The sequence below is a fragment of the Humulus lupulus genome, chromosome 9 (genome assembly GCF_963169125.1).
Source record: "Humulus lupulus chromosome 9, drHumLupu1.1, whole genome shotgun sequence".
In the NCBI taxonomy this organism is placed as follows: Eukaryota; Viridiplantae; Streptophyta; class Magnoliopsida; order Rosales; family Cannabaceae; genus Humulus; species Humulus lupulus.
Window position 1 is genome coordinate 90,530,193 of NC_084801.1, and position 18,622 is coordinate 90,548,814.

The 18,622-nt window shown below is 39.4% G+C and overlaps 3 protein-coding genes across 3 annotated transcripts; all 3 read right to left on the reverse strand.

Annotated features, from left to right (window-relative positions):
• Positions 1-1,710: 1,710 nt before the first annotated feature.
• LOC133799865 (uncharacterized) lies at positions 1,711-2,405 on the reverse strand. Its single transcript, XM_062237854.1, has 2 exons — positions 1,953-2,405; positions 1,711-1,887 (listed from the first exon to the last, which is right to left on the reverse strand). The coding sequence occupies exons 1-2, from the start codon at positions 2,250-2,252 to the stop codon at positions 1,711-1,713; spliced, it is 477 nt and encodes a 158-aa protein (XP_062093838.1). The 5' UTR covers positions 2,253-2,405.
• Positions 2,406-13,351: 10,946 nt separating this feature from the next.
• On the reverse strand, positions 13,352-15,579 carry LOC133799866 (uncharacterized). The gene is made up of 2 exons (XM_062237855.1): positions 14,080-15,579; positions 13,352-13,783 (listed from the first exon to the last, which is right to left on the reverse strand). The coding sequence occupies exons 1-2, from the start codon at positions 15,577-15,579 to the stop codon at positions 13,352-13,354; spliced, it is 1,932 nt and encodes a 643-aa protein (XP_062093839.1).
• A 183-nt stretch (positions 15,580-15,762) lies between these two features.
• LOC133799867 (uncharacterized) lies at positions 15,763-16,605 on the reverse strand. The gene has a single exon (XM_062237856.1). It carries the CDS (start codon positions 16,603-16,605, stop codon positions 15,763-15,765), a length of 843 nt encoding a protein of 280 aa, XP_062093840.1.
• Between the last annotated feature and the right edge of the window lie 2,017 nt (positions 16,606-18,622).

The following is an 18,622-nucleotide window of genomic DNA, read 5'->3' on the forward strand; positions in this document are numbered from 1 at the left end:
GTAATTTTTTTCATTCCTTCCTGTCTTTCGCTTAATGTGTGAAGAGACACTATATATACATCAATATGAAGAGCATATTAATTTTTTATTTCCATATCAAATAACCATATTATATTCTTAAATGAGTTTCAAATGTATTACTTGTTCATAAGGTTCTTCAAATCATTTGGAGGAGATTTTCTAAGTTGATCAAGATAGTAACATGTATGGTCATCTGGATCAATGATCACTAACATCCAGTGATGCCTGCATTTAAACAAAGTTATTAAAATAAACATCATAAGGTATAAGTAAAATTAATATTAAATGAAAATTTTATTTACAAGAAATGGTATGGCATTAACAAAGTTTGACCCATTACTGTGTTATTGATACACTCTGAGATAATTCCAGCCTGATTATCCATATTTGTCTCAATTCTCGATGACCACAATGGCTCAATGAAACCAAAAAAGTGTGATATCTCTTTATCGCACAACTCGGAATATATTATACTACATACATGAAAGTTAATGATATTATAGTTATACTTAAAAAGAAACTAAAATATATAATGTTTATTAATTTAAAATTTACCTGACATAGAATGAAATGCAAGACGCACCGATTTCTTCCATAAGTCCAAAGTGTACTATATCCTCATGTGAGATATATAAGGTATATTGTTCACCCATAATATTGGTCTCCATAAGAATGTCAAGCATGAATCTTGGTTCTATGTACTTAACTGAACCCAGAAGTATCTTCAAAAACATGGGAAGTCCAGTGGGAACCTTGAAGATAATTGGCGACTTACTAGCCATACTTGATCTTGCCTCTTCTTAAGTAGTTCGAAGATGTTGTGGAGGATGTTTTAGGTCTTGTGTTGGTGGAGAAGCTGCTGAAATCCTCTTTCTCTTTAGTCTCTTGAGTTCCTTCACAATTAACATAGAAAAGTTAGATAAAAAAATCACAAAATACATTCAATTTATTATCAATGCACATGGTCGTCCAAAATTGATCTCTTCCTTTCATATATACATGTATATATATATAATATTCTTCATGGAGGGCTATAATTATTTTAGTTGTAGTAGGTGAGAACAAATGTATTAAAAAATGTAAGAATTTAGGGGTGTGGACATATACGGCTAAACTTGGGAGGCATAACCACGCCAAGACCAAGAAATGGTCATTAAGAAAATAAAAATAAAAGCCAATTTATCATAGAATTGAACGTATTATATTTATATTTATCCATTGTCAATGCCATGGGAAAGAAATATAGATATTTATATTATACTTGTAATAATACATATATATGGGGTATGTATATAATGAGAAAGGCATTTTGAAAATATCGCAAAAGAGAAGTTTCTAAAACACTATTTTATTATCTGTCTGCAGTAGCACTTGCAATTTATAGGTTGTATTTCAACCAAAACCAATAATTTAAATATATAATTTAAGAGATTAATTAAGTATGCTATGTCAATTCCTTTGGCACATGGCTCCTCTCTAGTACCACACCATATATTTCTTTGTCAAAATCCCCATCTATTACACAATTTACTCTTTCTCTCTCCATGAAATTAAATATTTATGGATCTTTCAAGATGAAATTTTTTACAACACACTAAAATTTACCTGTTCATGATTATAAGTAATGATCAGATGCGATGAACCACATGAACCAACATAATTGTTGACCACATGAACCACAAGAGTCATCTAATCCCCAACTGAGACAGGTAGTTTTGCACTCCCATCTAGACATCTATCAACAACCACGTGATAGTTACCAGGTGCTAAACTTTTCCCATGTACATTGCCTTTGGTAGCCACCACCCGTCCAAGAGCCACAACATCACCACCTTGCCCAATGTATAATTTGCACTTAACATCTTTCTGCAATGATGTTATAGTTAGTATAAGTTAAATAATCATTTCTTAAAAAATATAAGAGAATTTACCTTCAGTGGCTCAGGATGAATAGAAGGTGAAGGTGTAGGTGTCTCATACAAAGTACTAGTGTCAACAGGTGCCTCAACTCCTGGAGTAGTGTCCATCAGTACCTCAACTTCTGGAGTAGTGTCAATTGGTGCCTCAACATCTGGAGTAGTGTCCATCGGTGCCTCAACTTCTGGAGCAGTGTCAATTGGTGCCTCAACTTCTATTGTATTGACTCTAGAATGGCTACCAAAGCTAGAATGACTACCAAAGTTAGCTTGCATATGTGCCATCTTGGTTGATAATTCTTCAAGCTTGGACATGAACGATTCTTTCAACTTTTCAATCTCTTCCCTATGTCGTATGTTGGATTGTCGTTCGAACTTAATTTGTTTTTTCTGGAAGCCTCTTAGACCCCCCCCCTCCCAATAGGCTTATGAAAGTAGTCTCTTTGTGTGACACCTCGACTCTGGCCTCGAACTCGATCGGGGTGCTCAGCAGTACCTAACACTTATGTTAGGATGTCATTTGTTCCGATTTCAATCAGTTTGCACTCTTTTCTTTGCTCAAGCATGTCTTCCTGTACAAAATTTAATCAATTATATGTTTGTTACTAAAATATAAAATAATTACCAAAAGTCATTCAACATTTTACAACTTACAATGGCCTCTCCCTTGACCTTGTCACGCTCAGTGACATAGTTGCCAGAAGAATCTTTTCTGGCCTCCTTCCAGAGTATAGATTGATCTATTTGCTCTGTTTTGCCCCACTTAGCTTGCTGCATGTAATAGAATTAGGTCAATTTTAACATCAAATGAAGAAAACATAAAATCAGGCATAATACGTTCTATATATGTACTTACTAAATCAGCTTCCAATTCAATATAGCTATGGTGTGAAGTCCTATGAGGGTATTGTAAATGATTACGCCTTTCTTGTTGTAATTTTCTAAAATCTTGAAACTCTTTGGATGTCCTTCTCTTGACAAATTCTTTCCAATGTGTTTCTTCTATATGATAGCTTGGTGGAGGTTTATCGAGACCACGAGGGTTTACTTCCAAAAGAGATGGGTCATTAAGGTAAGGGACTATAAAGTTCTTGTTCAAATTACATTTGAATTGTCTCCACTTATTACCCACTAAGCCAATAATATTTTTTCGCATATTCTCATCTAGGTGGAAAGCTAGCTGCAAATAGTTTAAGAAACTTTGTTAGTAAAAGAAAATATAAAACTCGCCAATTTATTTCAAAACATAGTAAAATGTCTTACATTGACATCCTTCCATAAGCTGTCCAATATAGATTTAGGAACTTCACGCCAATTGTCAATGTTAATTGGCACCATACTTTTGGCTTGCATTCCTAAATAACATTGAAGCTCTCTGTTTAGGGTCCCGATCGATTGCCCCCTGCTATTGAACCTCAAATGGCGTTTGATTCCTTTAATTTTATCTGCTATGATCTTCATCAACCGCACTATGCCTCGTGTCCGCTTATGTGTTTTCTTTTTATCTTCCGCGTTCTCTTTATTATTATCCTCCTCCTCGTGGTCAACATCCATGAAACTACCATCAGTCTGCTCATCAACGGAATCAACATCAGCTTGCTCATCATCACCCTATAGGTACTCCTCAAGGTGCTCATCAAATGGGTCCATGATCCTGTCAACACATGAGACATAAATTATTAGAAAATGTAAAAATCAATGAAGTAAATTTTTAAGTAAAAGAAAATATTAAGATCAACGAAGAAAATTTATAGTAAAAGATAATATTATATGTCATTCATAAAGATGAAATCTTACTATCCAAATTCCATCACCATCTTTTCGTACATATGGCCCAACAGTTGCTTCAACTCCCTCAAACTCAGGGATAAAACCACACTCTTTTTCTGAAGTTTGTAATTCACCAAAGTCATGTTGTTGACCGTCATCATGCAATTTGTCTCTTGGTTGTGAAGCAAGCACTATTGACCATTTTGATGAAGTAGGATCCTCAACATAAAACACTTGTTTAGCTTGACTTGTGTAACGACCCAAATTCGCTATTAAGGCTTAAGGGCCTTGAGTAGTGTGCCTGGAGGGCATAATGGGATTCTGTGTGTGACTTTAATGAGTTTAATGCATGATTATGATTTAATGCACGTTATATGACTATTTGATTATTTGTGATGCATGACTATGTGAATTAGTATGCATGTAGACCTGATTGAGCATAATTGTAATTTGGCCATTGTGGGCATGACTGTGTTGATATCTGTGATCTATGACTCGAGACGATCCTAGAGTGAGCGGGTTAGCGGAAAAGTCAAAGCGAGAATCTATACCCGGCTTGGGTTAAGCCTGGGGAGTTTAAATGAGAATTGGGAAATATATTGAGGTTAATCTTGATGATGAGGAATGTATAATTGGTGATTAATCAGGTATTGGGTAGCGAGCGGGAATTATTAGGAACACTTGAGGAATTAGTGGGAATTTGGGTAATATGACTAAAATGCCCCTTTATGGGCATAAAGGTTTAGAATTATTAAGCGAGGGCATTTTGGTCTTTAGAATTGTAAGAGATGAGTTAAAGGGGGGCTTTATACTTAGTGGATTGAGTAGAAAATGAGTTAAGGCAGAAAAAGAAAGAAAGAAGGAAGAGAAAGGAAAAGAAAGAAAAGCTGAAGGGTTTTGTCCAAAGAATCGGTTTGTGACTCTCCCAACCAATTTCCTTCATTTTTATTGGAGTCAAGCTCAGTGGAGAGCTAGGGTAGGCTGAGCATCAAGGATCCTAAGCTAGACTTGAGGATTGCCGAGGGGTTAGCAAGATCACATCAGAAATTTGAGGTAAGTTCTTGAGGATTTCTGTTTTAGGGCTTGACTGGTTTGAACTGTGTTTTTGAGCTTAATGGATGGGATTTTTGGGGAAATTCGGTCAAGGTTGTGAAGGTGCAAGCTAAGGAGGTCTAGGGTTCGATTCAAGGTCGCAATTCCACCCACGGTATGATTTCTAAGACTTTATCTTTGTTGTTTGAGTGAATTTCTGGTTTTTGGGTTCATCATGGTAGATTTTGAGTTTTGGGTTGCTTGAGCTTGGGATAGAGTTCTTGGGATGCTTGGGATGAGTGTGTGGTGTGGTTATGTTTGTTTTTGGGTTTGGAAAAGGTTTCGACAAGTTTGGGGTTGAAATGGTAGAAGGAAATCGCAAGATGCGATTTTGGGTTTGGTCTGGCTGCAACTAGCGCTACAGCGCTAGTCAGGGGGCGCTGTAGCGCTAGCCCCTATTTCTGATGGGGTGGTTCTGCTTGTAGCGCTACAGCGCCCTCTTTTGAGCGCTGTAGCGATGCACTGTTCATAGAGGGGATTTTTGGGCTTTTGTGAAGGGATTTTGACCTAGGGTTCGGGGCTCGATTCCGCCACTTTGTTTTGGGGATCTAGGACTTCCCGGGGGCTCGGGATTGGTCCCGAGGCTAGGTTTTGGACTTGAGGTTTGGTAATGACTTTGACTTCTGGATTTTGCTTAGGTAAGCGCTAGGGCTCGAGTAGGATCGTGCTCAAGGAGTCAGGTGATCAAGGCTATCGAATCGAAAGGTAAGAAAACCGTAACACCCGGGATTAGGGCATGGGCCCACAGTGTTATTGCAGGGCATGGCCCTAGATTGTTTTACTTGCAAATGTATGACCTTGAATAAATTATTATATGTTTGAATGATTATTTCGAAATGTATTATGCGTGCAATTATAATGAAATGAACGGCTAAGGCCGAGAGCGGCGAAGGCTGAAAACGGCCTTGGGGCCGGAAGTAACACTTAGCACATGGGATGCTATAGCCAGGGTGGGACCCAAGGGATACATGAGATAACCTTTCTTGCTGGGCTTCGGCTCACGGGTGCTCTGTGTAGCAGGTAAAAGCCATGAGTATGGAGAGCGTGGGGGCGGCGCGTACATGTTCGGCTTGCCCGACTGCTTTGGTTGGGGGCAGTTTGTATATGGCTGTATTAACTCATTCTTTTGATAGTTAACCTGGTGTAAATCTATTTTTGAGTTGTAAATATTTTGTAAACCTTATTTTGGGATCCCAGATGTTTGATACTCACTATTTTCAATGAAACTAAACATTTTCAAAGAGTACAGCCTTAAACTCTGGTTTATACACACTTTTGGTTTTAGAAACCACATAGAGTCAGTCAAAAGCACGATTTCTATTTTAAATTCACTAAGTAACGACTCTAAAGTAGTAGGGCGTTACAACTTGGTATTAGAGCGAGCCAAGGTTTATTGGTTCTGGAGATTGACCGAACATGTACGCACGCTGCCATTGAAAAGCTCGACTCAGGGTTGATTGGTATGGTCGATTGATATATACATGAATATGTGTTTAATGCTTTGTGTGCCTGCCTAGATTGTTATGAGCATGATGAGTGAAATAACATATGCATGATGCCAGGGCAGGGCCCATTGTGTGCTGTATGATATCTATATGTCTTGTTGGATTGTTGATTTTGGTTGTTGTTGAGATTGAGAGGTGGAAAATGGACCTTGTTGTCATGCCTGATGAGCGGTGTCAATGATTCCATGCATTTAGTGGTAATGCCTCGCCAATCATCGAGACTCCGCGGCATCCGGGCCAAGGATGACAACCAGGGTCAGGACCCTCCACCTGCTCCTCAGAACTGGCAGCAGATTTTAGCCGAAATGGAGGCTAGGTTGAAGAGAACAAAGGAAGAGCTTAGTCAGTTGAGGCAACCAGATCCTCCACCAGCCACTGGGTTACCACTACAGCCGAGTGTGGTACAAGCTCTGGTTCAACCTGTGACTGAGAACAGGTTGGAACCTCTGTATGAAAGATTCAGAAAACAGCAACCTCCTACCTTTGAGGGCGGAGCAGACCCACTGCAGGCTGAGCAGTGGATGAGTACGATTTCTGTAATCTTGGACTTCATGAGGGTTGAAGGAAAGGACAGGGTTGATTGTGCCAGTTATATGCTTAGAAATGATGCAAGAATATGGTGGGATGTGGTAAGGCAGCGAAGGGATACTGCAGCTATGACTTGGGAAGAATTCAAGAGCATTTTCAACGAGAAATACTACAGCGTAGCCGTTCGAGCTGCGAAGACTGATGAGTTTGTCAACCTGACGCAGAACAGGTTATCCGTCACCGAGTACACCCTGGTATTTGACAGATTGGCGAAGTTTGCGCCAGAGCTAGTGCCGACTGATGCGGCCAGAAGGGACAGGTTTATACGGGGATTGAACGTAATGATCGCCCGTGATGTGAGTATTACACGGGCTCCAGAGACTACTTATGCGCAAGTGGTAGACAAGGCTCTCACTGCTGAGAGGGCTGAGGATCAGATCTGGAAGGATAGCGATGCTAGGCGCGATACCAGGAGGGCAGTGCCTTCTTCTTCTGGGCCTAGTCGGGGCAGCGGCCCCAGTGAGCAGAAGAGGAGAGCACCAGATTCATTTGCTCCTTATGGTTCTGATAGGAGGGTTCGCGGTTCGATGGGTGGCCGCCAGGGCGGAAATGACAGCTGGAGGAACTTTCTGATGTGTCCTCGATGCAGGCGACGGCATCAGGGCGAGTGCCGAACGAGGGCATGTTTTGTGTGTGGGAGCACCAGCCACTTGAAGAAAGACTGCCCGTAGGCCAAGAAAGAGGAGCCAAGGCAGGGAGACAGCCTCGCTCCTGCTAGGGTTTTCACTTTGACTCAGACTGAGGCAGAGGCCAGTCCCTCAGTGGTCACAGGTCAGATTCTTAGCGCTGGATCCTTGTTGACTGCATTGATTGATTCTGGTGCTACGCACTCATTTGTTTCTGCTAAGGTGATTGATCAGCTTTGTAGACCTAGTATTTTGTATGCTAGGGGTTTTCAAACTTTATTGCCTACAGGAGAACTGGTAGTCTCTAGGAGGTGGGTTAGAGCATTACCAGTAGTTATAGACGGTAGAGAATTGTTTGTTGACTTGGTTGAGCTAGATATGGACGATTTTGATATAATACTAGGAATGGATTGGCTAACGCGGTATGGAGCAACAATTGACTGTAAACGACGAATGGTGACCTTTGAACCAGAAGGCGAGGCACCCTTTGTGTTTGTGGGAACGGTGAGTGGACCGCGGGTGCCTATGATCTCAGCACTAAAGGCTAGAGACCTGATGCAGGAGGGTTGCATAGGATTCCTAGCGAGTATTGTAGATTCCTCCAAGGTGACGGCAGTGGGACCGAATGAAACCAGAGTGGTCTTTGAGTTTCTAGACTTGTTTCCAGCAAATCTGGCGGGATTGCCGCCACAGCGGGAGATTGAGTTCGTCATAGAGTTGGTTCCGGGAGCAGAGCCAGTGTCCAAGGCACCCTACAGAATGGCTCCGGCAGAATTAAAGGAATTGAAGATTCAGTTGTAGGAACTACTGGATTTGGGGTTTGTCAGACCGAGCTTCTCGCCATGGGGTGCTCCAGTACTATTTGTTAAGAAAAAGGATGGATCGCTCAGGATGTGCATCGATTACAGGGAATTGAACAAGTTGACCATCAAGAACAAGTATCCATTGTCTAGGATCGACGATTTATTTGATCAGCTTCAAGGGAGTACAGTGTTTTCGAAGATTGATCTCCGATCAGGCTACTATCAGTTGAGGATCAAAGAAGAGGACGTACCAAAGACTGCTTTTCGGACACGGTATGGGCATTATGAATTTCTGGTTATGTCCTTTGGATTAACCAATGCCCTAGCGGCATTTATGGATTTGATGAACAGAATTTTCAAGGACTATCTGGATAAGTTTGTGATTGTATTTATTGATGATATCCTAGTATACTCCCAGTCGGAGACAGAGCATGAGCATCATCTGCGCCTGGTGTTGCAGCGGCTAAGAGAGCATAAGTTATATGCTAAGTTTAGCAAATGCGAGTTCTGGTTATCGCAAGTTTCATTTCTAGGCCATATTATCAGTAAGGATGGGATAATGGTCGACCCAAGCAAGACAGAGGCAGTAAGAGATTGGCCTAGACCCAGCAGTGTTCCTGAAGTAAGAAGTTTCCTTGGACTAGCAGGTTACTACCAGCAGTTTGTAGAGGGGTTCTCTAGAATTTCTACTCCATTGACAGAATTGACAAGGATGAATACCAAGTATGTGTGGACAGACCGATGTGAGAACAGCTTTAAAGAGTTGAAGCGGCGGTTGATTATTGCACCGGTGCTGAGCCTGCCAACAAATGATGAGAAGTTTGTGGTCTACTGTGACGCTTCTAGACAGGGTCTGAAATGCGTGTTGATGCAGACTGGGAAAGTGATAGCGTACGCATCAAGGCAATTAAAGGAGTATGAGCAGAGATATCCCACGCATGACCTGGAGTTAGCTGCAGTGGTATTCGCACTTAAGGTTTGGAGGCACTATCTGTATGGAGAGAGATGCGAGATATACACTGATCACAAAAGTCTAAAGTATTTCTTTACCTAGAAGGACTTGAATATGCGCTAGAGACGGTGGCTAGAGCTGGTAAAGGACTACGATTGTGATATCCTGTACCATCCTGGGAAGGCTAATGTAGTGGTTGATGCATTGAGCCGGAGGGGCCCAGGACAGCTGTATAGTTCGAGGCAGATATCTGACAGACTAGCCGGAGAGATGACCAGAGCAGGTATAGAGTTAGTGGTTGCTAGGTTAGCCAACATTACTCTCCAGTCAACGCTCCTTGAGAGGATTAAGGAAGCATAGGGAAGGGACCCCCAGTTAGTTGAATGTAGAGAGAATTTCCTAACCGGAGAAGCTAGGGACTTCTCTATTTCTGAGATGGGTTTGTTGAAGTACAAAGGACGGATTTGTGTTCCGATGGATCTAGACATTCGGCGAGAGATTCTGGAGTCTCATACCACTCCCTACTCTTTGCACCCAGGTTCTACGAAGATGTACCATGACTTGAAGTTCTTATATTGGTGGTCAGGCATGAAGAGGGATGTGGTGGACTATGTGGCTAGATGCTTAACCTGTCATCAGATTAAGGCTGAACATCAGAGGCCAGCAGGATTATTACAGCCTCTAGGGATTCCCGAGTGGAAATGGGAAGATGTTGCCATGGACTTTGTGGTAGGATTACCGAAGACCGTGGGTCAGCATGACTCGGTGTGGGTGATTGTGGACAGGTATACTAAGTCTGCCCACTTCTTACCTGTGAAGACAACTTATACTGTGGAGCAGTATGCAGAGCTTTATGTGAAGGAGATTGTTCGACTTCATGGGGCTCCGAGGTCGATAGTATCCGACAGAGACCCCACTTTCACTTCCAAGTTTTGGAAGAGCCTACAGAAGGCAATGGGCACACAGCTTCGGTTTAGTACTGCTTATCATCCTCAGACGGATGGACAGTCTGAGAGGACAATACAGATACTGGAGGACATGTTACGAGCTTGTGTGTTGGATTTTGGGGGATCTTGGAGTTGCTCCGTATGAGATGCTGTATGGGAGGAAGTGCAAATCACCGATTCACTGGGATGAGACAGGTGAGAGGAGGTATTTAGGTCCTGAGATGGTTCAGAGGACCAATGAGGCACTTGAGAAAATTAGAGCTCGTATGCTCTCCTCCCAGAGTCGCCAGAAGAGTTATTCAGATCAGAGACGCAGGAGCGTGGAATTTCAGGTTGGTGATCATGTATTCCTCAGGGTTTCACCCCTGAGAGGAGTAAAATGATTCGGCATTCGGGGCAAGCTGAGTCCCAGGTTTGTTGGCCCCTTTGAGGTTCTGGAACGAGTTGGGGAGGTGGCTTAAAGGTTAGCAATGCCTCCAGCTCTGTCAGGGGTTCATGACGTGTTTCATGTATCCATGCTCCGGAAGTATGTATCGGATGCTACTCATGTGTTGAGCTATGAGAACTTGGAGTTGGATCGAGATTTATCATACGAAGAAAATCCTGTTCAGATCCTTGATAGAAAGGACAAAGTCTTGAGGAGCAAGACCATCGCCTTGGTTAAGATATTGTGGAGGAATAGCAAGGTTGAAGAGGCGACATGGGAACTGGAGTCGGATATGCGGGAGCGATATCCCGAGTTGTTCAGGTAAATTTCGAGGATGAAATTTTCATGAGGAGGGGATAGTTGTAACGACCCAAATTCGCTATTAAGGCTTAAGAGACTTGAGTAGTGTGCTTGGAGGGCATAATGGGATTCTGTGTGTGACTTTAATGAGTTTAATGCATGATTATGATTTAATGCACGTTATATGACTATTTGATTATTTGTGATGCATGACTATGTGAATTAGTATGCATGTAGACCTGATTGAGCATAATTGTAATTTGGCCATTGTGGGCATGACTGTGTTGATATCTGTGATCTATGACTCGAGACGATCCTAGAGTGAGCGGGTTAGCAGAAAAGTCAAAGCGGGAATCTATACCCGGCTTGGGTTAAGCCTGGGGAGTTTAAATGAGAATTGGGAAATATATTGAGGTTAATCTTGATGATGAGGAATGTATAATTGGTGATTAATCAGGTATTGGGTAGCGAGCGGGAATTATTAGGAACACTTGAGGAATTAGTGGGAATTTGGGTAATATGACTAAAATGCCCCTTTATGGGCATAAAGGTTTAGAATTATTAAGCGAGGGCATTTTGGTCTTTAGACTTGTAAGAGATGAGTTAAAGGGGGGCTTTATACTTAGTGGATTGAGTAGAAAATGAGTTAAGGCTGAAAAAGAAAGAAAGAAGGAAGAGAAAGGAAAAGAAAGAAAAGCTGAAGGGTTTTGTCCAAAGAATCGGTTTGTGACTCTCCCAACCAATTTCCTTCATTTTTCTTGGAGTCAAGCTCAGTGGAGAGCTAGGGTAGGCTGAGCATCAAGGATCCTAAGCTAGATTTGAGGATTGGCGAGGGGTTAGAAAGATCACATCAGAAATTTGAGGTAAGTTCTTGAGGATTTCTGCTTTAGGGCTTGACTGGTTTGAACTGTGTTTTTGAGCTTAATGGATGGGATTTTTGGGGAAATTCGGTCAAGGTTGTGAAGGTGCAAGCTAAGGAGGTCTAGGGTTCGATTCAAGGTCGAAATTCCACCCACGGTATGATTTCTAAGACTTTATCTTTGTTATTTGAGTGAATTTCTGGTTTTTGGGTTCATCATGGTAGATTTTGAGTTTTGGGTTGCTTGAGCTTGGGATTGAGTTCTTGGGATGCTTGGGATGAGTGTGTGGTGTGGTTATGTTTGTTTTTGGGTTTGGAAAAGGTTTGGACAAGTTTGGGGTTGAAATGGTAGAAGGAAATCGCAAGATGCGATTTTGGGTTTGGTCTGGCTGCAACTAACACTACAGCGCTAGTCAGGGAGCGCTGTAGCGCTAGCCCCTGTTTCTGATGGGGTGGTTCTGCTTGTAGCGCTACAGCGCCCTCTTTTGAGCGCTGTAGCGATGCACTGTTCACAGAGGGGATTTTTGGGCTTTTGTGAATGGATTTTGACCTAGGGTTCGGGGCTCGATTCTGCCACTTTGTTTTGGGGATCTAGGACTTCCCGGGGGCTCGGGATTGGTCCCGAGGCTAGGTTTTGGACTTGAGGTTTGGTAATGACTTTGACTTATGGATTTTTCTTAGGTAAGCGCTAGGGCTCGAGTAGGATCATACTCAAGGAGTCAGGTGATCAAGGCTATCGAATCGAAAGGGAAGAAAACCGTAACACCCGGGATTAGGGCATGGGCCCACAGTGTTATTGCAGGGCATGGCCCTAGATTTTTTTACTTGCAAATGTATGACCTTGAATGAATTATTATATGTTTGAATGATTATTTCGAAATGTATTATGCGTGCAATTATAATGAAATGAACGGCTAAGGCCGAGAGCGGCAAAGGCCGGGTACGGCCTTGGGGCCGGAAGTAAGACTCAGCACATGGGATGCTATAGCCAGGGTGGGACCCAAGGGATACATGAGATATCCTTACGGTGAGGACCAAGACCCCAGGCTTTTGTAAGGCCTCTGGGGCGGCATGACCGTGCTTGTTTAGTCTGATGGTTTTCTTATTTATCAGTGGATTATGTCAGCTATATACTATGCATATGTTATGTACTATTTGGGTTTTCTTGCTGGGCTTCGGCTCACGGGTGCTCTGTGTGGCAGGTGAAAGCAAGGAGTCAGTCAACCAGCCACGAGTATGGAGAGCATGGGGGCAGCGCGTACATGTTCGGCCTGCCCGACTACTTTGGTTTGGGGCAGTTCGTATATGGCTGTATTAACTCATTCTTTTGATAGTTAACCTGGTGTAAATCTATTTTTGAGTTGTAAATATTTTGTAAACCTTATTTTGGGATCCCAGATGTTTGATACTCACTATTTTCAATGAAACTAAACATTTTCAAAGAGTACAGCCTTAAACTCTGGTTTATACACACTTTTGGTTTTAGAAACCACGTAGAGTCAGTCAAAAGCACGATTTCTGTTTTAAACTCACTAAGTAACGGCTCTAAGGTAGTAGGGAGTTACAACTTGCCATTATAAATGAGTGTTTTTTATGTCCTATTTTATTCAAATCAACTTTAATGAAACCTAACTTTTCTTTCTCCACACCGTTTTTGCTGTCTACCCAATCACACTTGAACATCGGCATCCTAAATTCACGATAATCAAGCTCCCATATTTCTTGAATGACACCATAAAATTTCATCTCACCATATATAGGGTTCTTGTCACGTGCACTAGAGACTTGCAAGGTTTGAGCTACAATACTTACACCACTATTTTGGGTGACCCTAACATCATCACGAGCTTTAGTGTTGAACCTACAACCATTAATTATAAACACATCGTGCTTAATTGCCAATCGAGTCGGACCTAATGAAAGCCATCTCAAAGTTTCGGTAACTTCATGCAACTCATCGGTCAACTCTTTCTGAATCTACATTAATGAATAATACCTTAATTACATTTTGCAAAAAATCATTAAAAATGGTTTATATTGGAGTTTTCATTTTAAAGTAAAACATCACCTAATCAAGAAACCAATGTCGAAAGGTACGATGATGCTCATCTTGAATTTGCTTTCTAGATTTTGTTCGATTTTCCTTATTTAGATATTGCAAATGTTCTCTGTATTGAGTAATATTGTTACTACAACATAATAATCGCTAAGAATATTTATTTAAGTTAAGAAAATTAATTTAAATAATGTACTTACTCTATATAAGGTTGAACCTCAACTTTATTCTCCAAGACATTTTGATGAGCAACCTCCCAATCTTCTTTATCCATTAAAGTAGGTTTCCCATTGTTGATACCCATATTTTCTACAACTCCCTCTCTTGCCCTTATTGGAATTCCAATTGAGTCAACATTGACCATATACTCAGAACAGAATTCAACTGCTTCTTCAGCTATATAAGATTCAACTATACAACCCTCTGGATGACTTCGATTTCGCACATAACCCTTGTAAACTTTCATCAACCTCTCGAAAGGGTACATCCATCGAAAACAAACCGGCTCACACAAGGTGACTTCTCTAACTAGATGAACTGCCAAATGAACCATTATATCAAATAAAGATAGAGGAAAATATTGTTCGAACAAGCACAAAGTCTTCACAATTTCCAACTGAATAACCTCCAACTTTGATACGTCAATAACTTTAGAGCAAAGGGCAATAAAGAAGAAACACATTCTGGTTATAGCATTTCTCACGGGGTTTTCTAATAAGCCTCGAATAGCTATTGGAAGCATTTGTTGCATTAACACATGACATTCATGAAACTTTAGACCCTGTAGTCTACAATCTTTCAATGAAACCAAATTTCGAATATTCGATGAAAAACCATCTGGCACCTTAATCTTTGCCAATGTTTCACAAAATTGGTGTTTCTCATCTTTTTTTAATGTGTAACACGCTGGAGGTAAATATGTTCGATTCTCTTCTACTTTAGGAGCCAGCTCTTTTTTTGATTCAGACATTAGAACGAGATCACGACGAGCAGATATACTATCTTTAGTTTTTCCAGGAATATTGAGTAAAGTTCCTATCAAACTATCACATATGTTTTTCTCAATATGCATGACATCGAGATTGTGTCTGACTAACAAATGTCTCGAATACTCCAATTCAAAAAAAATTGATTTATTTTTCCAACATGTAGTATTCAAAGAATCAGCATTGCTCACTTGATGTTTCTTTCTACGTTTTCGTTTCTTACTCATCTTACTTTTACCCTTTGATTTGACCCTACTTTCAATGTCTTCACATTCTTCGGTATTTGTGACTGATTTTCCGAATCTATTATTTATCAAACGAATCACTTCATAAATCTCTTCACCAGTCATTATTGGTGGAGGTCCTCGTAGTTCTTGCTTACCATTAAAGGCTTTCATTTGATTACGAAGATAATGCTCTGTAGGTAGAAACCTTCTATGCTCCATGTAACAAGTCTTTTTACAAAACTTCAATCTTGTTGCACTTGTTTGTTCACCACATATTGGGCATCCTTTATAACCCTTAACATAACACCTTGACAAGTTTCCATAAGCTGGAAAATCATTAATTGTCCATAAAAGTAACGCTCTCAGTATAAAACTTTCTTTACTAAAAGAATCATAACAATCCACTCCATCGCACAACAACTTTAAATCATCTATCAACGGTGCCAAATAGACGTCTATATCATTTCCGGGTTGTTTACTTCCTGAAATTAATAAAGTCAGCATTGTGAATCTTCTTTTCATGCAAAGGTGAGGAGGGAAGTTGTAAATACATAATATCACTGGCCAGCAACTGTAAGACGAGCTCATATTGCTAAATGGATTGATGCCATCAGCTGAAAGACCAAGTCGAAGATTCCTAGGATCCTTTTTTATTACAAGCCATTTCTCATCGATAGTTTTCCAAGCTTATGAATCTGCTGGATGTCGTAGTTTATCATCTTTGATCCTTCCATCCTCATGCCATCTTAAATTTTTAGCATGTTCTGGATTCCGAAACAAACGTATAAATCTTGGTATCGGTGGCAAATACCATAATACTTTAGCTGGAATCCCTTTCTTACCTTCTTTTCCTTCTTTACCTCTCTTCCATCTCGATGTCTTGCACGTAGGGCACTCCGTTGCATTTTCTAAATTGTTCCGGTATAAAACACAATCATTAGGACAGGCATGTATCTTTTTATAATCCATTCCTAAAGTGCACAGAGTTTTTTTTCGCCTCATAAAGGGAAGAAGGCATCTCATTTCTTTTGGTAAAATCTCCTTCATCAAATCAAGGAACTTTGTGAAACTTATGTCACTCCAACTAGTACCAGCTTTTAAATTGTATAATCTTACCAAAACAACCAACTTAGACATAGGCGACCCTGGAAAAATTGTTTTCTCTGCATCTCCTAAGAACTTTACAAATTCTTCTGGCCTATCCACAAATCGATCATATGCATCTCTCACCATCTCTATAGGGTCATCAAACACTTGAGAAATTTTTTTATCTTCATTGTGTACTTTGGAAGTAGACTCAACTTGTTGTCCATGCCATATCCACTTAACATAAGTTTTGTCTATTCCATTGAAATACAAATGATTTTTTATTTCCTTTATATCCAATTTTTTCAAATTAGAACACTTTTGACATGGACAATGAACTCTCTTAGGATCCACTGTATTTTTCAAGGCTATTTCAATAAAACTCTCAACTCCATCTTCATATTCTTTTGATAACCTATCTTTTGCCAACCAACTCCTACCCATTTTTTGAAAATTTGGGCGAAACCTCACCTATAAGTTTGACTAAAACCTTCTTGCACAGATAGAATTCCAATGACACATGTTCAATTACAACATATCAACATAATGATCATCAACTAGTTTAATAATTAGGCATCATCTCCCTTATATATTGTATAAAAACTTCCTGCACACAGAAAATTCCCAAAACAATACATAATATAATTACTACATAACTATATGTACTAAGCATTATAACTAATAATATAGATACATGGATCATGAAAATGAGGTTTATCTGTATAAATTAGTATGGAAATTCAATTCATATTAGTCTGACTAAACATATAGACATGTTAGGGCCCTCACTTTAGAGGGGTCTTAATTTATATTTTTTTTAAAATGTATCATTTTTCTATACAAAAATATTCAAAGATTTAGAAAATCATCATTTTCTATATAATAATTAAACAAAATATATTCCTTTCTTATTCGGCCTCACTTAACAAAGAACCTGCTCTGAGTCAGGCAAGAACAGAAGAGAAGAAACCATATATATACAATTAATACTACTATTACAACATCATATACAGTACACTTAGCCAATTACCCAGTAGACTACAATGATAGGATAGGCATTGATTATGAAACTCTCTCCATCATTGTCAATCTCTATGACTCAATCTAAGATCTAATCCAACGATTATATATATATTTAATTAAATTCACGCAATCTCCATTCCTTTGGCGTGTCATCCTCATACAGATCATATGGACTTAATATTCAAAGATTTATAAAATCATTATTTTCTATATAATTATTAAACAAAATATATTGCCTTTTTTATTCGGCCTCACTTAACATAGAACCTGCTCTGAGTAAGGCAAGAATAGAGGAGAAGAAAAAAAACCAAAGGGTGTAAACAGAGAGTGAATTGAAATTTTGCCTATTTCTTGAATTTGTTTTTCTATTTACCTCTTTTTCTTCCTGAAATTTTAATGAAATGGAGATCATTAACACTTGTCTAATTGGAGATTCAACCAAATTAGATTGTGAGATTATGGCCATTTGATAATTGAGAATTTGTTTCCACATGCAAGTTATTTATGAAATTATTGAAACCTGCCAATGGGACTGGTATGCTTGTTCTACAATGGATACTAAGCTAAGCTATACATAATCATAGTGAATAATTACACAAGGCAAGGCAAGTTTGCTAATATAGCAACATTACTAAAAAAACTCATTGAACATGGTATGAAAGTAAAATTAATAATGCAAGCAATTAAAAGGAAATGAAGGCTAAAATGAAGTTCCACTTTTCTTATATATGTATATTAGTAACTGTTATGCTAGTTGTTATTAACTAAACATCACAATTCACAAGTACAAGTTGTTTCATCACGATCCAGTTGCTTTATTATCATTCATTTCAAAAGTTTCACAAATACAAAAATTATTACAAGGGGTAAATTATTTACAAAACACCAATCAAATCAAGGCAATTAAACTCCACATTAAAGTTTCACATTTATAATTTTTCATGAACCACAAACTCATTAAGTTAGTCCACAAATAAGTTTGCAAGTGTAGGAAATCTCAATTTGAGATCAATATATCCCCATTTGACAAATTAATTTGAGTACATTACAGAAACTGGATATTATAGTAAATTTGAAATAAAAAAATTTAAAATAATCATCCAGTAGTAACATAAATCAGATTAAAGTTTCACGTTAACTATCGAATTATTTTTAACTGTATAATTCAAGGAATGATGCCACTTGCATTTCTTGAGCAAAATCTAGTAGCAAAGCGAACTAATTAAAGGAAATCTTTAACTTTTAGGTGAAGGGGAACACAATGTAAGAAAACACTGGAATGTGAACTTGCTCATACACATAAAATGCACGCATCGAACATCCGCTTGGGCTATGGCTAACTAAAGAAAATCTAACAACCCCATAATGGCAATAAAAAGATAACATGCTCAGATTTGTTGATAAAAATTTATAGCAAAAACAAAATATAAAAAAGAAA